General features: G+C 40.4%; 1 protein-coding gene across 6 annotated transcripts in view; it reads left to right on the forward strand.

Annotated features, from left to right (window-relative positions):
- MED12L (mediator complex subunit 12L) overlaps positions 1 to 18,877 on the forward strand; it is a 388,873-nt gene that overhangs the window by 4,785 nt on the left and 365,211 nt on the right. For all 6 annotated transcript variants that reach the window (XM_033957964.1, XM_033957968.1, XM_033957967.1 and 3 more), the window contains exons 3-4: positions 9,455 to 9,559; positions 17,411 to 17,602. In XM_033957964.1, coding sequence (XP_033813855.1) covers positions 9,455 to 9,559; positions 17,411 to 17,602 — 297 coding nt within the window. The remainder of the gene's footprint in view (positions 1 to 9,454; positions 9,560 to 17,410; positions 17,603 to 18,877) is intronic.

An 18,877-nucleotide genomic window follows, 5' to 3' on the forward strand; every position in this document is an offset into this window, starting at 1 on the left:
AGTATGACGCAGGATCTGATCAAGTTGGAAAAATGGTCCACGACATGGCAGCTGGGCTTCAACGCTAAGAAGTGTAAGGTCATGCATCTCGGCAGCAGAAATCCATGCAGAACATACACCTTGAATGGAGAAACACTAGCTAGGACTTCAGAGGAACGGGACTTGGGAGTGATCATCAGTGCAGACATGAAGGCTGCCAAACAAGTGGAGAAGGCCTCATCCAAGGCGAGGCAAATGATGGGATGTATCAATAGAAGCTTCGTCAGCCGCAAACCTGAAGTCATAATGCCACTGTATAGAACCATGGTGAGACCTCATCTAGAGTACTGTGTGCAATTCTGGAGGCCACATTACCGTAAAGATGTGCTTCGAGCTGAGTCGGTCCAGCGAATGGCCACTAGGAAGGTCTCTGGACTCAAGGGTCTCTCATACGAGGAAAGACTGGGCAAATTGCAGCTGTACTCTCTAGAGGAGCGCAGGGAAAGGGGTGACATGATTGAGACTTTTAAGTACGTCACAGGTCGTGTCGAGGTAGAAAACGATATATTCCTTCCCAAGGGACCCTCGGTCACAAGGGGGCACCCGCTCAAACTCAGGGGAGGGAAATTTAGAGGTGACATCAGGAAGTATTTCTTCACAGAAAGAGTGGTAGATCACTGGAACAAACTTCCGACGCAGGTAATCAAGGCCACAAGCGTGCTCGACTTTAAGAATAAATGGGACATCCACGTGGGATCCCTACGTGGGTCGAGCAGCACTCAGACTTAATGGGGTGGGTCAGTAGAGTGGGCAGACTTGATGGGCTGTAGCCCTTTTCTGCCGTCACCTTTCTATGTTTCTATGTTTCTATTCTGGGGAAAAAGTAACGCCAGCTCAGAACTCTTGGGCAAGAAAAATAAAAAAAATACCAGCATTGGGCTGCCAACATGTGGCATATTACTCCACTGTCATCTTAAAGGAGCCACCACTGTCAAATAGACATAGTCCCTTTCTTCCAGTGCCTTACTACCCCCACCCCCGGGCCTTTCGCAGCACACAAGTGATCCTGCGTTGTTTCTGTCTTGCGGGGACAGAGATCAGGTGGAGGCAGGGCTCAAATACTTGGGGGGGGGGGGTGTTAGTCTGGGCTTTTTGGCAGTGCCAGCTCTGTTAACAGAAGCTCCCTGGGAGCAGAGTATCTTGGCTTGTGATAACTGTGTTGCTGCTGGCTAGTGAGTTCCCCCCAGTAAACTAAATTATGGTATGGTTGGTTTTTTTTTCTTTTTTGTTTCCTCACAGCTTAGTAACCTGCCCTTATGAGTCTATGCTCGAGAACAGTGGTTCCCAACCCTGTCCTGGAGTACCACCAGGCCAATCGGGTTTGCAAGCTAGCCCTAATGGATATGCATGAGAGAGATTTGCATATAATGGAAGTGACAGGCATGCAAATCTTCTCCAAGCATGTTCATTAGGGCTATCTTGAACCTATTATACTTAACCCATCTAGTCTGCCTATTTTTACTTCTACATTGCAAACCATCGACTATGACCAATTGCAAGATTCTTCTTATCCAAGGCATTTTATTTATTTATTTATCGTATTTTCACGCATATAACGCGCGTGTTATACATGATTTTACAAACCGTGCATAACCATGTGCGTTATACGTGTGAGTGCGTTGTACAATTTTTTTTTTTTTCATTCTGATCCGGCATTCCCCCTGCGAACCGGCATCCACCCCCCCGCTCGCGTCACCCCCCCTCCCCTGCGATCCTACATCCCCCCCAGCACCGCAAAGACAACTCTTACCCGATTGAGCACCGGCACCAGCACCAATGCACAGCATGTGCCAGTGCCAGTGCCCGAAGATCCTCCCTCATTGGGTTGGGCTGGGCTGGGCTGGGCGGTGCGAGAGAGATCCTCCTTCTTCCTGTGCCTGGCTGGACTAGGCTTTGAGCATTTGCGCATGCTCAAAGCCTTCTGGTCTCGCTCTCTCCGAGATAAAAGAGAGCGAGACCAGAAGGCTTTGAGCATGCGCAAATGCTCAAAGCCTAGTCCAGCCCGGCACAGGAAGAAGGAGGATCTCTCTCGCACCGCCCAGCCCAGCCCAGCCCAACCCAACGAGGGATGATCTTCGGGCACTGGCACATGCTGTGCATTGGTGCCGGTGCCCAATCGGGTAAGAGTTGTCTTTGCGGTGCTGGGGAGGATGTAGGATCGCGGGGGAGGGGGGGGAGGATGCCGGTTCGGAGTAGGCGGGAGGAGATTTTAGCATTCTTGGTATATGCGTGTGCGTGCTATATTAAAATTTTATTACATAAATTTCTGTTCCCCGCACGCTATACCCGTGTGCGTGTTTTACACGGGTGCGCGGTATATGAGTGAAAATACGGTAATCTCTCTTCTTTATTTTGTATTCTACTATTTTGGTTAGAAGAGTGTACAGAATTCCCTTTGGTTCCTCCAACCATGTTTAATCACTTCTGTGGGGTGATTTAGGGGTCCTTTTATTAAGGTCTGCTAACCAATTTAGCACGCACTAAATGCTAAGACATCCATTATATCCTATGGGTGCCATAACATTTAATGCTCTAAATCTGTTAGCGCACCTTAATAAAACAACCCCTTAGTTTTTACCTGTTTTCTTCATTCCTATATTATTTTAAAATTGTAAACGGAAAAGCCAACTAATTTTCCACAATACATGTTTGAAAATAAGCCGTAGAAATCGAATGTGGCTTTTGCTATGACAGAATGCTGGAGATGTTTAATTGGATATTTCTGGTAGGTGTGTTTGTCATTTCAAGTAGCTTTTGTGTTTATTGAGTTATTAATACTTTGTACTAGTCAAATTTGTACTAAAGTGACCCACCTAATCTGCCTAGCAGTAGTTCGTCCACTTTGGTTAGATCGATAGGTGCACAGATCCCCATATGGAACCTAATACCTGTTACTAAAACTGCAAATGAGACACTTTCTGGATAACATTCTTTTTTCTTATGTTATTTATTTTTAGTATTTATATATCACTTATAGTCTAAGTCAGTGGTCTCAAACTCAAACCCTTTGCAGGGCCACATTTTGGATTTGTAGGTACTTGGAGGGTCTCAGAAAAAAATAGTTAATGTCTTATTAAAGAAATGACAATTTTGCATGAGGTAAAACTCTTTATAAATCTTTCCTTTTGGCTAAGTCTTAATAATAACATTGTCATTTATAGCTAAAGAAATATATGGTCAAGAAACTGTTTTATTTAACTTTTGTGATTATGATAAAAATACCGAGGGCCTCAAAATAGTACCTGGTGGGCCGCATTTGGCCCCAGGGCTGCGGTTTTGAGACCACTGGTCTAAGTGGTTTATATTCAGTTACTCAAGCATTTTTCTCTATCTGTCCCGGTAGGCTCACATTCTATCTAATGTACCTAGGGCAATGGGGAATTAAGGCCTAGATTCACTAAACTCACTGTTTTTGGGCAAATCGTGGGCAATCAGTGGCCGAGTCTTGCCAGGCAACTGATTCACTACAGAGTCCTCGTGCAAATTATGTGATCGGATGCACGCCCCACAGCGACCACATGGATCGCTGCAGAGTGACCCAGACGCATGCGCAGACCATCCTCTTTGCCTGTAGATGCGATCCGCGCATGCGCTTGCTGTCCGCACAAGCTTTAGGTCAAAACAAAAGGGGAAGGGGTGGCTGCACTCGCTGGCTCCACGAGTGGACTTCAAGAATCATTTCAATTTTTTTGTGCAGGCAGAATGGAACAGAGCATGCTTTGCAGCCAGACTATGGAACAACACGGAGATATGTTTTAGGCTATTCCAAAAATGTTTTATTTTGATGGTTTTATTTTTTATTTTGATACTGGGATTTCAGAGCTGCAGGGCTGGGATTTCAGGGCAGCAGAGAGCAAGACATTCGGCAAGGATGTGAGCGAGTGGTCTTCAGCAGTCGCTTCATTTTGGATTGGCAAGCCCAATCGGTGTTCCTTCTTCTGTTTAGAGAATCGAGGGCTTCCTACTTAGGCATGCCATTTCCCCTCATTTGCATGTGCAGATCGGATCGGTGGGAGATTGATCGGCCAGAAGGTTAGTGAATCGGGTCGGGGTCGGGAAACGCTCGCAAACTGGTTGGAACACAATCGGTGAGCTTAGTGAATCTAGCCCTAAGTGACTTGTCCAGGGTCACAAGTGGAGAGCTTTAGCCTGTTTCAATCTCCTGTTTGCACCTCATAATTGTAAATAGGAGGTCCTTGGGGGGGGGGGGCTTTGGAGTGCAGGGAGGTCTAGAAGCTTGGAGGGAGTACGTGTGTGTATGTCTGTGGGGAGGTTTGGTTCTGAGGGGGGTTGTTGCTGGTTGGGAGGTTGGAAGTTCCAGGGGGAGAGGGGTTCCAGCAGGAGAGAGTGGGCATCCCTCCTCCCAGGGAATTCTTGGGAGTTCTGGGCTCTGGCAGGAGGGAGTGGGCATCCATCCTTCCGGAGGACTTCACGGGGCTGGGTAGGTGTGTGGGTGTGGTTTCCCTGCTGCAGCTGCTCATGGCTGGGAGATTCCCTTGCTGCGATCAGCTCAGCAACCATGTCTATATGAAATGTAGGCCATCAATTTGCTGGCCTACATTTCAGGCATCTGTCAAGTCTTGTGCCAGCATAAGTGTCCCGTCATGTCTCCCTCAACCATAACAAATGCCTCGTGGGTTTTTGGTGGTGGTTTTTTTTTTTTTTTTTTAAAAACATGCATCCCAATTGGTAGAACGCCTACTGTTGCCTACAATCAGGACATTGTTTATAGAATCTGGCCCTAAGAGCTACATTTCAGACAGATGCGGCTGATGAGCTGGTTGCAGCAAGGGAAGCTAGCACTTATTGTACCTTTAGTAAATGGAATCCTGAATGTCTTTTTTGTTTTAATTTTTGCAGAGACGGCGTAAAGCTGAGGAATGTGGATCTCTTTTTTTTTTTAAAGACAAGCATTCCCACAGTAAACCTTACCTGTGTTTATAAGCAAGTGAAAATCTGGTTTTGCTAATGGAGTGTTACAGACTGTTAACTATTGTACTGAAGCTTTGAAGACAATCAAATAAGCCCATGTGAAAATAGATGTTCCAGTGGCACCACTTTGTTAGAATGTACTTGATTTCTATACAGTAATTTAGATTGTTTTTCTAGATACAGTGTACTGTAATAAATAGGCAATGCTACATAACAATTAAGAACTGTGATTATATAAAAGCTTTGTAGTGATGAATATCATTAGTTAGCAGTATTTTAAGATGTTACAAATAAAGAGGCCTTTTAAATAAGTGTAGTAAAAATTTTGTACTTGCCGCACAATAAGTACAAAAGCTGTTGGCATTTTTTACAAAGCTATGGTAGTGGCTGCTGCTGCGGTAATCACTCTGATGCCCATAGGAATTTAATGGGTGTCGGAGCATTTGCCACGTGGCAGCCGATAACATGGTTTTGTAAAAGTGGTGGTGTGTGTGTGTGGGGGAGGGTATATCAGCATACATTCCAATCAATACAGAACCATTCACTATCGTAGCACACCCCTGGTGGAGAAAAAGCTTCCAGTTAAAAGAGCCAGCCCTATAGGACTTGAGAGAATACCAAATTTATTCCCTGTGGGAATTCATTTTCCCATCCCGGCGAGTTCTTTTCCTGTCCCTGCATAGATTCTTCAGTCTTTAGGCACTTAATCTGCCAATAGGAAGGCTTTTATGCACAAATGTGTTTTTTAACAGCTTTTTATGTTTAAATCATGTTTATTGGAAATGACGAACAAAGAACACAACGGTTGTAAAGAACACGATGGCCCTGATTCTGCAAAGTGCGCCTAACTTTGGGCATAGTTTGGACGTCCTCTTTAGGTGCACTTTGCAGAATCGCACCTAAGAACGCTGAGTGGTGCTCAGCATCAGGTTGACGTCCAGGATTTTTTGACGTCCTTTACAGAATCTGGGGTTTTATTTTTTTTAGGTGGAAGTTAGACATCCAATCAGTTAACGTTATAATTCTGATATTATTAGAATGGCAAATTTTTGCTATTTTTTAAAATTATAATTGTAAAATGTTGGCACATACCATTTAAAAAAATCTGTTTAATTTAATGTTTTTATTTATTTATTTTCTGTTAGAGGTACTGAGTTGGATTCAAACTCAGGAACATCAATGTAGAAGGCTGTAGGTTTAATTAGTGTGCTACAGAGGAAGCTAACAATCTGCATAGTAATTTTAAAACTAGATCTTATAGGTGTTGTAAGGAAGTATACCTTTGAGCATAGTTTGGGTTTCAGATAGACATGAGTTTGATAGACGTAAGTTTCTGCGGACGGGACTTAGGCGCCCTTTGGACAATGTTGATGCGATCTTGTAAATGTGGTTTAGGGATTTATTTTTGCTTTATTAAGCTCTATATACATTTAATAAGCCACAACATAAACAGGACACATCAATACAAACATATTGCATGCCAAACCTACTAGTTTTCTGGCCAAACAGCAATGCTATTTGCTAATTACAGCACATTAAAAAACAGAGCTTTAGGCTTGCTATAAAACAGCCCTTTTTTCCCCTCACTAATCAATGCTTCAATCAGCTGATTCTTGAAACAGGTACATTCAGCAGGCAGACCACTTGAAAATAATTTATATATTGCATAGAAAACGTCATTTGCAAAAGAGAAAAAAGAGATACAAACCTTAGCATGGCTTCTAGTTCATTGCAAATGGAGGTGTGCAGCTGCACAATGCTGACCTCATTGTGAGATCATCAAGGTGCACCTGCAAGATAGAATGCCACAATTAAAATAGGATGAAAAATCAAACGGCTATCTCATACATACTTGTTTCATAGAAACAGGAACCTCTTCCTTGTTTCAAATAGCAGCCTTTATAAAAGATCTTCTTAGACCCTCAGCGTCACAACTCAGAACTCAAACTTATCACTGTTCTGAGCTTTACGTGGCAAATCGTCACTGGGTCTGTTTTATCATTTAGACATGTATCAAGAGCTTAGAATAACTTAAACTTAAATAATTTTAATAGTTGGAGCCTTGATAAAGCGGTTCCCGCGAAACATGTCGGCTGTGACACCCTGCTTGATATAGACATCTATAAATAGAAATAACAGCATATAAAGCTAAGTAAAACTAAAAATTAAAACTATTAAAATTATTTAAGTTTAAGTTATTCTAAGCTCTTGATACATGGCTAAATGATAAAACAGACCCAGTGACAATTTGCCACGTAAAGCTCAGAACAGTGATAAGTTTGAGTTCTGAGTGGTGACGCTGAGGGTCTAAGAAGATCTTTTATAAAAGCTGCTATTTGAAACAAGGAAGAGGTTCCTGTTTCTATGAAACCAACAATTAAAATAGGAACATGTGCTGGGGGGGGGGGGGGGAGTTTGGCATTCAAACCCAAGACCTCTGGAAGATGAGCACAGGGCTTTTACACATTGAGCCACAGCAGCTTCTTTTTAGTCAGGGGTTTCCTATTATGAGAGCTTAGGTTATCCTAGCCATTTGATGGTACATTAGCATATCACTAAGCTATGATGTCACAGGGCAGTCACAGCCACCTGACTAGAAGCTGCTGTGGTTCAATGGGTAAAAGCCCTGTGCTCATCCTCCATATGCCGTGTGTTCGAATCCCAAACAACTCCCCCCTCCCCGCAGCACATGTTCCTATTTTAATTGGCACCTATGTTTGAATTGAATCTCGTCTACAGAGGTGCCTAAGGATGCCAAAGGTCATTTCCGGCGCTAGCCATGCTTACTTCAACCTTAGTCGTTCTAGGCACCTCTAAGCTCTTGCTTTATTTATTTTTAAATGCCTTTCACACTTGTTAGATGCCCAATTTAAGGCGCTGTTTATAGAATATAGGCCTTAGTGTTTAATGGGTGTTAAGGTGTGTTGAGCCCTAACATTGCTTGATGAATTCCCACCATAGTGTATTTTAGTAAAAGGGTCACATAATATAATTGGAATTTTATAAAATTGTTTGAAAGTTTCAATTAAAACCCCCCCAATGAAATTAAACTTAGAAATTCAATAACCCTTAACAAAGAACCACCCCTTCCCCCCTACCCGAGAAAAACATTTTCTCACTTTACATTTGCTTCCAGCCCACAATGAGGGGGAAGTGGAAAATGGAAAAATCTTTAACGCACACTAAATGCTAACGCGTCCATATGGACACGTTAGCAGCTAAATCGGCTAGCGCGCCTTAGTAAAAGAGGGGATTATTAACAGAAATGTTAAACTAAAGCAGTTTACAAAAAAAAAAAAACCCAAACAACACAAAACGGTTTACAAAACCCCCCTAAAACGTTACAAACTTACTGAAGGTCGGACCTTTGACTAATTGTCTTCCTTATTGTTTGATTAATTGTCCTATTTGCCTACAAGGTTTTATATTATGATGTATTTCCTAGGTTATGCATTGTTCCTATCTGAACATGGTATACTTGCTTTCCTCCATACTATTCATTTCCCCTACACCAAATCCTTCAATTTGCTGTATTGCATTTTCCCTTTCGCCTCTTATGAGCACAACCTTTTCTTTATTCTGTGATTTGATATACCAGACGAGTGTTGTTTTCTTTTTCTCAGTATTTTTATGCTTCTTGAAGCATATTCATATTGTGCTGTTTTGCTGTTTGTATTATTATAAAATTCAATAAAGTTTTGAACTAAAAAAACCCAAACAAACTTACTGAAGGAAAAAATCAATAAAGACAGGGTAAATCAAAACACACAAACAGGCTAAAAGGAGGGGAAGGGAAGATTTACAGTATATTTAGGGAAAAACAATAAGTAATAATAACAACTTTATTTTGTATACCGCAATACCAGAAGCAGTTCGGAGCGGTTTACAGAGGAAGAGACTCCAGCTTAAAATGTCAATTACATTGATAGAGTAGTCAGATATGCAATAAGTATGTCAGAGAGCAAGAAGGCAGGGAGGAGTCAGAGAAATTTGTCAAAGAGGTAGGTTTTGATTGATTTCCTGAACACAAAAGGTAAAGGGGAAGAAGAGAGGGACTATAATTAACTAACACCCTCCTTTATGAAGCAGCGCTACCGTTTTTAGCATCAGCTGCCGTGGTAACAGCTTGGGGTAAAGTAAGAAAGAAAAAAGAACAATTATAAGAGTTGTGTCAAATGCCTTTTTTAAAAAAAAGTAATGTCTTTAATTGAGTCTTAAATTTTTTAAAAAAGATTTTTCAGTCTTTAAGTATAATGGAAGAGAATTCCACAGAGTAGGCACCATTACCGAGAAGCAGGAGTCCTTATGACTGTCCAGTAAAAGGGTCCCAAACTAGAAGCATAAACCTTTTTTTTTTTCCAATTTTGGGCTCATTGTGTTCGGGCAAGATTTTTATAAATGCTGCTCTGTTTTTAAAAATGAATAGAATATTTTTTTATGTAAAGTGCCCCAGTCAAAGCCTGTTCTTATGACCTGTTTGTAGGATGAACTGACTGCAGTGAATGTAAAGCAGGGCTTCAGCAATCAGCCAGCTTTTTCTGGAGATGAACATGGATCGGCCAGAAACATTGTCATTAACCCATCGAAGGTAAGGCTATAGCTCTGCTACTCTGTTTTTGCTTCCTCAAAATAAGTTGTAGCTGTTCTTGATTTTATTTCAAGGAAAGGTAGGAGTTAAATAAAAATCAGTAAGCGCTACTATTGGCGGGTACATAGATATGCTTGTGACAGTGTGTTAATTACGGTTCATAGTCAAAAGCGTGTGCCGACAAAGGCGTGCTGAGACAATTGAGCGCAAGGTGGAAACCCGCGCCAAAGAAAAACAGTGTTTTAAGGGGCTCCGACGGGGGGTGTTGGTGGGGAACCCCCCACTTTACTGAATACAAATCGCGCCAGCATTGGGTGGCGTTGTGGGGGGTTTTGGGAGGTTGTAACCCCCCCTCATTATACTGGAAACTTAACTTTTTCCCTGTTTTTTAGGGAAAAAGTGAAGTTTTCAGTATAATGTGGGGGGGTTACAACCCCCCAAACCCCCCACAACGCCGGTGCGATCTGTATTCAGTAAAGTGGGGGGGGGGTTCCTCCCCCGTTGGAGCCCCTTTAAAAAACTGTTTTTCTTCAGCGCGGGCTTCCGCCTTGCGCTCAGTTATCTCAGCGCGCCTTTGTCGGCGTGCGCTTTTGACTTGTCACCGTTAATTACCACTTAACAAAAGTATATTAGGTCAGCTCTGAAGAAATAATGCCTTCTGGAGATCCTTTCTTACTATGCTGTTCTTCTCGGTAAAATAACTTAAATCCCCCCCTCCACAAAACCTTATATTTTGGGGTTTTTTTTGGGTACTAGGCGGTGCCCAATGGGAGCTTTCAACCATTGACCCTTTTTTCTATTTGGAAAATTCACCACTAGTCCTACTGATTTTTGTTTTCATCCTGTTGTGGATGGATAACTGGCTACTCACTCCTATCCCATGATAAGTGCGATAGAGATGTTATTTTATACAGTTTTAGAAATTGACATGAATGGACTACTCAAGAATGTAACTAGTAATTGCGAAACATGCCATATGCATAGTTATCAACTCATATTAAACCATTGTAGCTGAAATAAACTACCACTTGCTGAAAAATATGTACATTTTATAGGATCATCAGGCTGATTCCAGAGACGCATTTAACCCTTTCAGGACCAAGGGACATATTTGTCCCATAACTTTAAAATCCTATAAATTTTGATTGGGATAGTCTACAGTTCTAAATTTGATATGTACGGATTCCATATGATACTGCCTTTATGTAAACAAACTGGTTCCGACATTCATTCATTAGCGTCGTTGCCAGATTGACGAGAAGATTCACTTGCCACACTGTCCATAAGCCAGAAGTTTGATTTTTTAAATAAAAATAATGATATTTCACAAAAAAAATCAATTTTTTGGCATCTGCAAGCCCTTTTTACCATAAAAATGTCATCAAAACCACAAAAATTGGCCTACGATCCTTATGGTCCTGAAAGGGTTAAGGTAAAAGAGAAGTAGCAAACTTAGGTGAAGAAAGATTAATGTTACTCTTAAGCATTCTTTATAGTTACCAGGTTAATACACATTTATTTTTAGATACCAGTTTGATATATCAAATATGTTGATTCCAAAACTGCTTAGAGCAGAAGTTCTGACAAAAGTTTGATTAGAAAAATAGATTAGAGATGGGGAGCAGGGTAAAAATTAAGGCATGTAATCAAGTGTTATGAAAAGTATGTAAGGAAGGCAATTAAGCCATTTCCGTGGCTAAAACCCATGTTTTACCAGCAGAAAGGAGCTCTCTGATTATGACTCATGCTCAGTGTAAAAATGATGAGGTTGGTTCATCTTTTACCTGTGTTGTATTGAGGCATTTCAGAGGATGAAGTTTAGTTTGGAAAGAGAGTTTTGATTATACTAAACTAAGCATATTGCAATGTATGTATTTTATTTCAAATGTACAAATTTCATTTGCAAAAAAAAAAAAAAGTGGATCTGGATCCCTGCAGCTAATTTTTCTTCATTTAGTAAAGAAAGCAAAAACATCTGTATAGTTTGACATCTGCTACCAGGGCCAACCCGAAGGGTAAAAATTACCTTGCTTTGTAAGACAAGGGTAGGGTTTTTTATTTAAATTATTTATCCCATCATGATTAAGCTAAGCTAAAAATGAATATAAAAAGTATCAATTTTTTAAAAGATGTATTGTTCTAAATGCTTTAATTAAAAAAAATATTACATTCAGTATAGGTGCTGGATTATAATTTTTACCATGCACTTGAAGATCAAGTTGGTATAATTACAATATATTCATATTGATGATAGCACTTGAAATACAATGGTAACCATAGGGAAGTCTGAATCGTAGGCAGGTACAAAACAGCTGCTGTCTATTTTTTTACAGTGGTATGCCATTGTCTTCTGTGTTAACTTTGTTTTTCTAAGCATGCTTGCTCACTAGTACAGGATCAGGCTTACTTTGCACAGAATATGGCAGTATGATTTATTTTCTTCACCTTTTGCTTGCATTTAGTTTAATTGTGAAAAAGGGTTTCTCTTTAACATATATAATAGTCAGGCTTCAGTTCTTTGTTTTTTTATATTCATTAACTCACACCCAGAAATTCAGCTTTTTAGGATATCCACAATGAATATGTATGAGCGATTTGTAGGCACTGCTTCCATTGTATGCAAATTTATCTTATGTGTAGTCAAGGGAGATAACCTAAACACCTGATTGGCTGGATGCGTTCAGAGGGCTGGGCTTAGATCTAATGCTCTCTTGCCAGATGAAATGATAATTAATTCTGTAAGGAAGTTGTATCATGGGAAGTGCAGATCAAAACCAGCAATTTATTTTGGCATAGAAAGTCTTTTGAACTACATTTTTAATTATGCTTGGCATGCTACAACAGTGTTCATTGTAAAGCCTGAAAGTAAGTATCCCCCAGCAACTCCTATGAACGATCTAGAATAGGAACAAGAAGTGAAGTGATCAAATTTATGATTGGTTTCTAAATCTACATTAGAGGTGCTGAGAAACTCTGGGATTCTGATGCTTCAGAGCAGCATTGTGAGTAACTTGGTCCTGATTGGAGGTGAGATGGCCCCTAGGAGACATATAGTATATAGCTATAAGTGGTTCTGATTTCTCCAGCCTCTGGAACTGTCCAGAATCCTGTGCAGATAAGTGTTCCTGGATCCCCTGCTGGAAATACACAGCTATTCCGAGCTTCTTCCTTTCTGCTTTGCTTCTGAAGTGTTCCCTGTTCTCATTGTGTCATATAGCACAAAGCTTAAGCTGCTGCTGTTACTGCTGAAGGCTCTGAGGATTCTCCTAATTGGATGTTTTGGTTAAGATAGCCAGAACACTTTTCTGCTATATCTAGTTGGCTAGGGCCTTGGGGCTGGATGGGCTCTCGCCCCATATGCAGGTTGGTGTCTAGGGAGACAAGTGCCAAACAAATATTTTGAATTGTACATGTCAGGTTTTCAGGATATCCACAATGAATGAGATATTTGCATAGAATGGAGGTAGTGCATATAAATTTCTCATGCATATTCATTGTGGATATCCTGAAAACCTGACTGGCTGGGCATGTCCTAAGGACTGGGATGAGAACCCTTGCTCGAAACTAATCTCTTATGATACTGGAAATTTTAAGGTGGGATGCTAATCTAGCAGGACCCCAGGGACTCTGAAATTAAGAGAAACAACTTGGGGGAGGGACCCTCACCAAAGAAAGCTATAGAAATGGCCAAGGAGAAATGCTCATCCAATAGAGAATCTCACCACCCTCAGTTTGAATATCTTAGTCTGGTTTTAATTGAAGGATTTGTTTTATTTTTGAAGTAGAGGACAGATTGAGAATGGGAAATCAACACTTCTGGAATTCTCATACCCCTCTAAATATATGGTGTAGTTGAGTTTTTATTTGAGTCTTGGAGGTCTCACCTAAGACATCTGAAAAATACTGTTCTGATTTTTATTAGTTGTGGAAAAATACCACCTCTGAATTGCAACATTGGGGCCTTAATGCATGTTAAGTGAATTAACACGGGCTAAAAGTTTTCCTAGCATGTTGTACAGGTTAATTTCCTTAACACTTGTTAAGGCCCCGATGCTGTTTTTGTGAAGTCCCCTCTTAAGTGAGGTGAATTTTGCGTGTACTTGATTGGTAGGTATGGCTTTATCTGGCAAAAAACAAAAGGAATTGACCCCAAAATATCCACAAAGAAGAAAATCCAGAGAAAACAAAAAAAACTCTGTGGAGTGACGATGTTCCTAAATGGACTTTATTTGAAAGTGTCAAAGTTCCAAAGGTACACTGAAATCATCCACATAAAATAATTTCATCCACATAAGAGCCTTAAAGGACCTAGTCCGCTAGAGATACAGGACCGAGCATGATCCGCGTTTCGACACTTTCAAATAAAGTCCATTTAGGAACATCGTCACTCCAAATGGTTTTATCTGGGTCAAGGAGATCTTTGAATGCTTAAGGATTCCTTCAGAGACTGAAGACTGTAACATTCAGGGAGAGACTGGTCAACCCTATTCAAACCAGAGAATTGCGTCGGGAGGTCCATTACTCTTTGTACTCGGCCACAGCTACCTTACACAGCAACAAGGGGTTACAGTTTAAGAAATAATTTGATTTTTTTTTTCTAATTCTCTAACAGTGGCAAGCCAAACATTATTACAGCAGGAGTGTGATAAAATATAGTGTGGGAAAACTAGTGTGTATTATCTAGCATTATCCTGTTCCCCCCCCCCCCCCCAATATATTTCTATGAGCATTGGAGCAGCATCTGAGCATTTAGCTCTCCAGGCCATGGTACTGCAGCTTAGTAAAAGGTAGGGGGGGGGATAATTACTATTAATCAATCTTAAGTAGTTTTTAGTGGTGTCTTAGAACTCTTCACTGAGCTCCAGTGAATTTGCTATTTAACTGAACATTTCTTGGCTGTGTATTTTAGGGAAGAGAAAAAGTGTTTACTGCTTAACAGTAATTCACTAGACTATTTTAAGGAAAACTTAAATTATGCAAAAACATTATGCTTGTTCTGATTAGGCAGAAACAAATTGTGACAGAAGTACTGAAAGTGCTCAGGGTATTATGTGTGCACTTTTTTTTTCTTGTTCCATATGTTATATTATGTACAATCTTATATTCTGCCAAATCCTCATTAATTAAAGTTCTAGGTGGGTTGCAGGCAACATATTGTTACATAGAATTTTGTTTAGAGTTAAATATGTTACAAAGAACTATACGTGCTACATAAAGTTATCAAATTTTACATACAATCTGAGGTAATAGATCATTAACATTGTTTTGGGTAACTTGTATTGGTGATGAGTCAAAACCACGCGAGACAATCCCTCAGGACGTCAGCATGCTGGATTGAAACACTATTTTAAAGCACTCTTGAGGTAAGATGTTGGGGGGGGGGGGAACCGCCCCACTTTACTTAGAACTGTTGATGCTCCCATTGGGGGTGGGGGGTGGGGTGGAGCCCCCCATTACAGCGGAAACGGTAATGTTTCCCTAAAAAAGAGGGAAAAAAGCTGTTGCCTCTATAATGGGGGATTCCCCCCCAACACACCCCACAACGGGAGCGCCAACAGTTCTAAGTAAAGTGGGGTGGTTTCCCCCGCCACGCTCCCTCGGAGCACTTTAAAATAATGTTTCAATCCAGTGCGCTGATGTCCTGCACGCACTGTCTGGCATTGTCTGTACGTGATTGTCTCACATGGTTTAGTCTATGTACCACTTGTATTATTATCTGAGTCTCTTTGGATTTCTTAAAGAGCCAAGTTTTTAGAGTTTTGTGAAACAGTGTGTTTACTGTGGTTGTGTGACTTTCAATGGGAAATGAGTTCCACACATTTGTTATTTGGTAGTTGAATGATTTGCTGTTAGATGTCTTGTATTTTATATTTTTCAGAGTTGGGAATGATAGGGTCAGGTTGTTAGTTGGTCCACAGATCTACCTAATAGAAATCTTGGTGAGATATAGAGGCCTAGTAGAGATCTCATAGCTAATAGTAAATCTGGGGAAGATATTAGGGACATCACTGTGTAGTGTTTTAAATGTTATGCAGCACAGTTTGACTTCTATTCTGTTTTCTATTGGTAACCAGTGTAGTCCTATAAGAAGTGGTGGGACATGGTGAAATCTAGATTTGTAGTATATAAGCTTTGCATCAGTTGGAGTTTTTTCATTAATTTCACAGAGATACCTGAGAATAGAGCATTGCAGTAGTTTAGTGGTTACAATATTGTTTACTGTATCCTGTAGTGATATTGGAAGAAATAGGGTATATTTCTTCTCTCCTAACTCAAGTGTTTAAGTGAATGGAGGGAGGAAGCAGTTGAGAGTATAACAAAATCAATTACATTTTCGTGAATCAGTCTGCCTTCTAATGTGTGCTATTTACCAAATGTTCTGTTTGTAATGGGGCCTATTCACTAATGTTAATTGATTTTGTAGAGATGTGCATTTTTGCGTTGGCTTTATATATCAAATAAAATGAAATTACAATGTGTGTGTATGGGGGGTGGTGGGGAGAAGTTGATTTTGGACAGTATCTGAGATTCATAAAACATATGACAAGTAACAGACTCAATCACCAATCATACTACACATGTTATCAAGGTGGTATTCTTTTAATAAATCGTCATCATTTGAGACAAGAGAGTGCTTTTAGAGGGTTTGCACTTCTACAACTGGGCACCACAAAGTTGATACCGGGATGCAGCATGCTGAGTGCTAATTCTATAAGGGCATCTGGGTGCCATCTACATGCCTATGTTTTGTTGTGTGAGCATTCTTTTAGTTGTGCTTTCACCGGGGGTGACCCTGTTCATGTGCCTCCTCCTGTGAACCCCCCCTTGTATTTACGTTCTAAGCAAGTTCTAGAACAGTTGTTCTTAAACCTGACCTGGGGGATCTCCAGCCAGTCGGGTTTTCACAATAACCCTAATGAATATGCATTATATTATCCACAAGACACAAATCCAACTGTAAAGCGCTCAAAACCTTTTTCTTCATAAAAATTTAAAAAAAAAAAAATATTATGATGTGCTCAGACCCATAACCACAATGCCACAGGTTTAGGCAAAGGTTACCAGAGTCCCATATTACCCATTTGCTGTCACACATTGTAATCGATATCGACATATATAGACTGAATGTACTTATTTTTCTAGTGTGACGGGAGGTTCTATTCCTTTCATAGCTTGCCTTGACTCCTGGGCATAAATACCCTCTTCAACATATAACATGCAAAAATTAGGACTCCCCCACCCCCCTCGCTAGTCTTGGCTTCTTTAGGAGGGGGCATTGACTTAGAAAGAAAATCCAAATCCTTCAAACGCTCTGCTGAATGTACATCAGGGGGGTTTGCATTTAATAGATGTGACAGGCATGCAAACCTGCCTGATGCATATCCATTAGGGATATCTTAAAAACCTGACTGACTGGGGGTCCCCCAGGGCAGATTTAAGAACCACTGTTCTAGAATAGTGGTTCCCAACCCTGTCCTGAAGGACCACCAACTAGTCGGATTTTTGGGATAGCCCTAATGAATATGCACGAGAGAGATTTGCATATAATGGAGGTGATAGGTATGCAAATTTTCCCCCTGCATATTTATTAAGGCTAACCTGAAAAGCTGACTGGCTGGTGGTCCTCCAGGACAGGGTTGGGAACCACTGTTCTAGAATACTGATTATCACCTAAGTAACACATTCATAAAAGTTACACATGTAAATGCTAGCATTCTATAACTTATGCGTGCACTCAATGCATAGAATGAGGGAGTGTTTTTTTTTTTTTTTAAATCCCAGCCTCTTTAAATTGCATCCACTGTGTGAGCATTCAACAGTGTTAATCTATTTCTCATTTTCTTTCTGCAGATTGGTGCCTATTTTAGCAGCATTTTGGCAGAAAAACTCAAACTCAACACTTTCCAAGATACAGGGAAAAAGAAGCCACAAGTCAATGCCAAAGACAACTACTGGCTGGTCACGGCTCGCTCTCAGAGTGCAATTCACAATTGGTTTATGGATTTAGCAGGGAACAAGCCATTGACTGCACTGGTTAAAAAGGTTATTACTGTCTACACTACATGCTTCACTTTGCTTCCTTACAGTCTTTTTGTTCAAGCCAGGTCTTGTCAAGGTTGAAACATTCCAAGGCAGCTGTGTATCATGACTTCGTTTTCAGGGGGGAAGATTTGAAATGGTCAGGCTGACTGTGTTTTGGCCAGTAAATTCCTATTCTACTGCCAGTGTATGACAGTATATAAACTATAAAATAGGCTTATTGCTTGGATATGAAGCTGCTTCACATTAATGATACAACTATATAGGACTAGTCTGACTGGCTCTTCAAGCAGGCCAAGATAAACTTGGTGTTGGTATTCTGTTTTTTTTTCTAATTGAAGCATGATTACAACTTTGACTGCGATTTATTTCTGTCCCAGTGACATGGAGCCAGTTACTATAACTGTATGGGTACAACGCATTCATGAAGTCCCGAGATGGAAGACTTGATGAGCCTTCCAGTTCAACTCCCTGGCCAAAGCTGTTATCACCTATTAGACTAGGGCAGAGAGTTACAAGTGGAAGACCCACCAAATCTTCCATCCCCTATCTTTCCATGAATGCACTGCACTCACAGGGGAAGGAAAGGGAATCGGATGGAGAACATGCCGATTTTGTCCTCTGTTAGAAATCCCGATAAGATCCTAGACGTGGCTTGAAGCACTCAGCATCTTTAATTATTGCTGTCCTTTGTAAATGAATAATCAAAGCAAAGAATCCTGTAGAATTTGAAAACATTATTATTCTCTAAATATCTAACATTTTGCTTCTCTTAACTTTCTTTATCGTTTTCCCTGTTTTTCAGTTTATTTTTTCTTCTTGGTTTATTTAATCTTTAACATTATTGTTGTTATTATTAGTTTGATTGTTAACCAAGTCGAGCTCCATTTCCATGGAGATGACCCGGTCTATAAATTTAAGGTTTAGTTTAGTTTTAATAGCCTCAAATGTACAAGCAAAGAGGCTGTTTTCGCCTTGTTCTTTCTTGCATTTAGGGTTGCTTTACTAAAGAACTTATGCTTTGTGTTAAGCTTTATGCTGCTACAGTCTCAGATCTGTGGATAAACATTTTCTGTTTCTTAGGACTCCATGTTTGCTCCTACTGTAGGCTCAGCATGTGATTTATCTGGTGCATAATAGCTGTTTTCTTTGGTCTCATAAAGGCAGAGTGTTGCGTTTGGATAATAACTGCCCTTCTAAGGACAAAACAATTCTCTTCTGGTTTTTCCTCTCCCTATTGTTCTTCAATTTTAATGTTCTTTTTTGAAAATATTGTAG

This window comes from Geotrypetes seraphini, chromosome 9 (assembly GCF_902459505.1).
Source record: "Geotrypetes seraphini chromosome 9, aGeoSer1.1, whole genome shotgun sequence".
Lineage (NCBI taxonomy): Eukaryota > Metazoa > Chordata > Amphibia > Gymnophiona > Dermophiidae > Geotrypetes > Geotrypetes seraphini.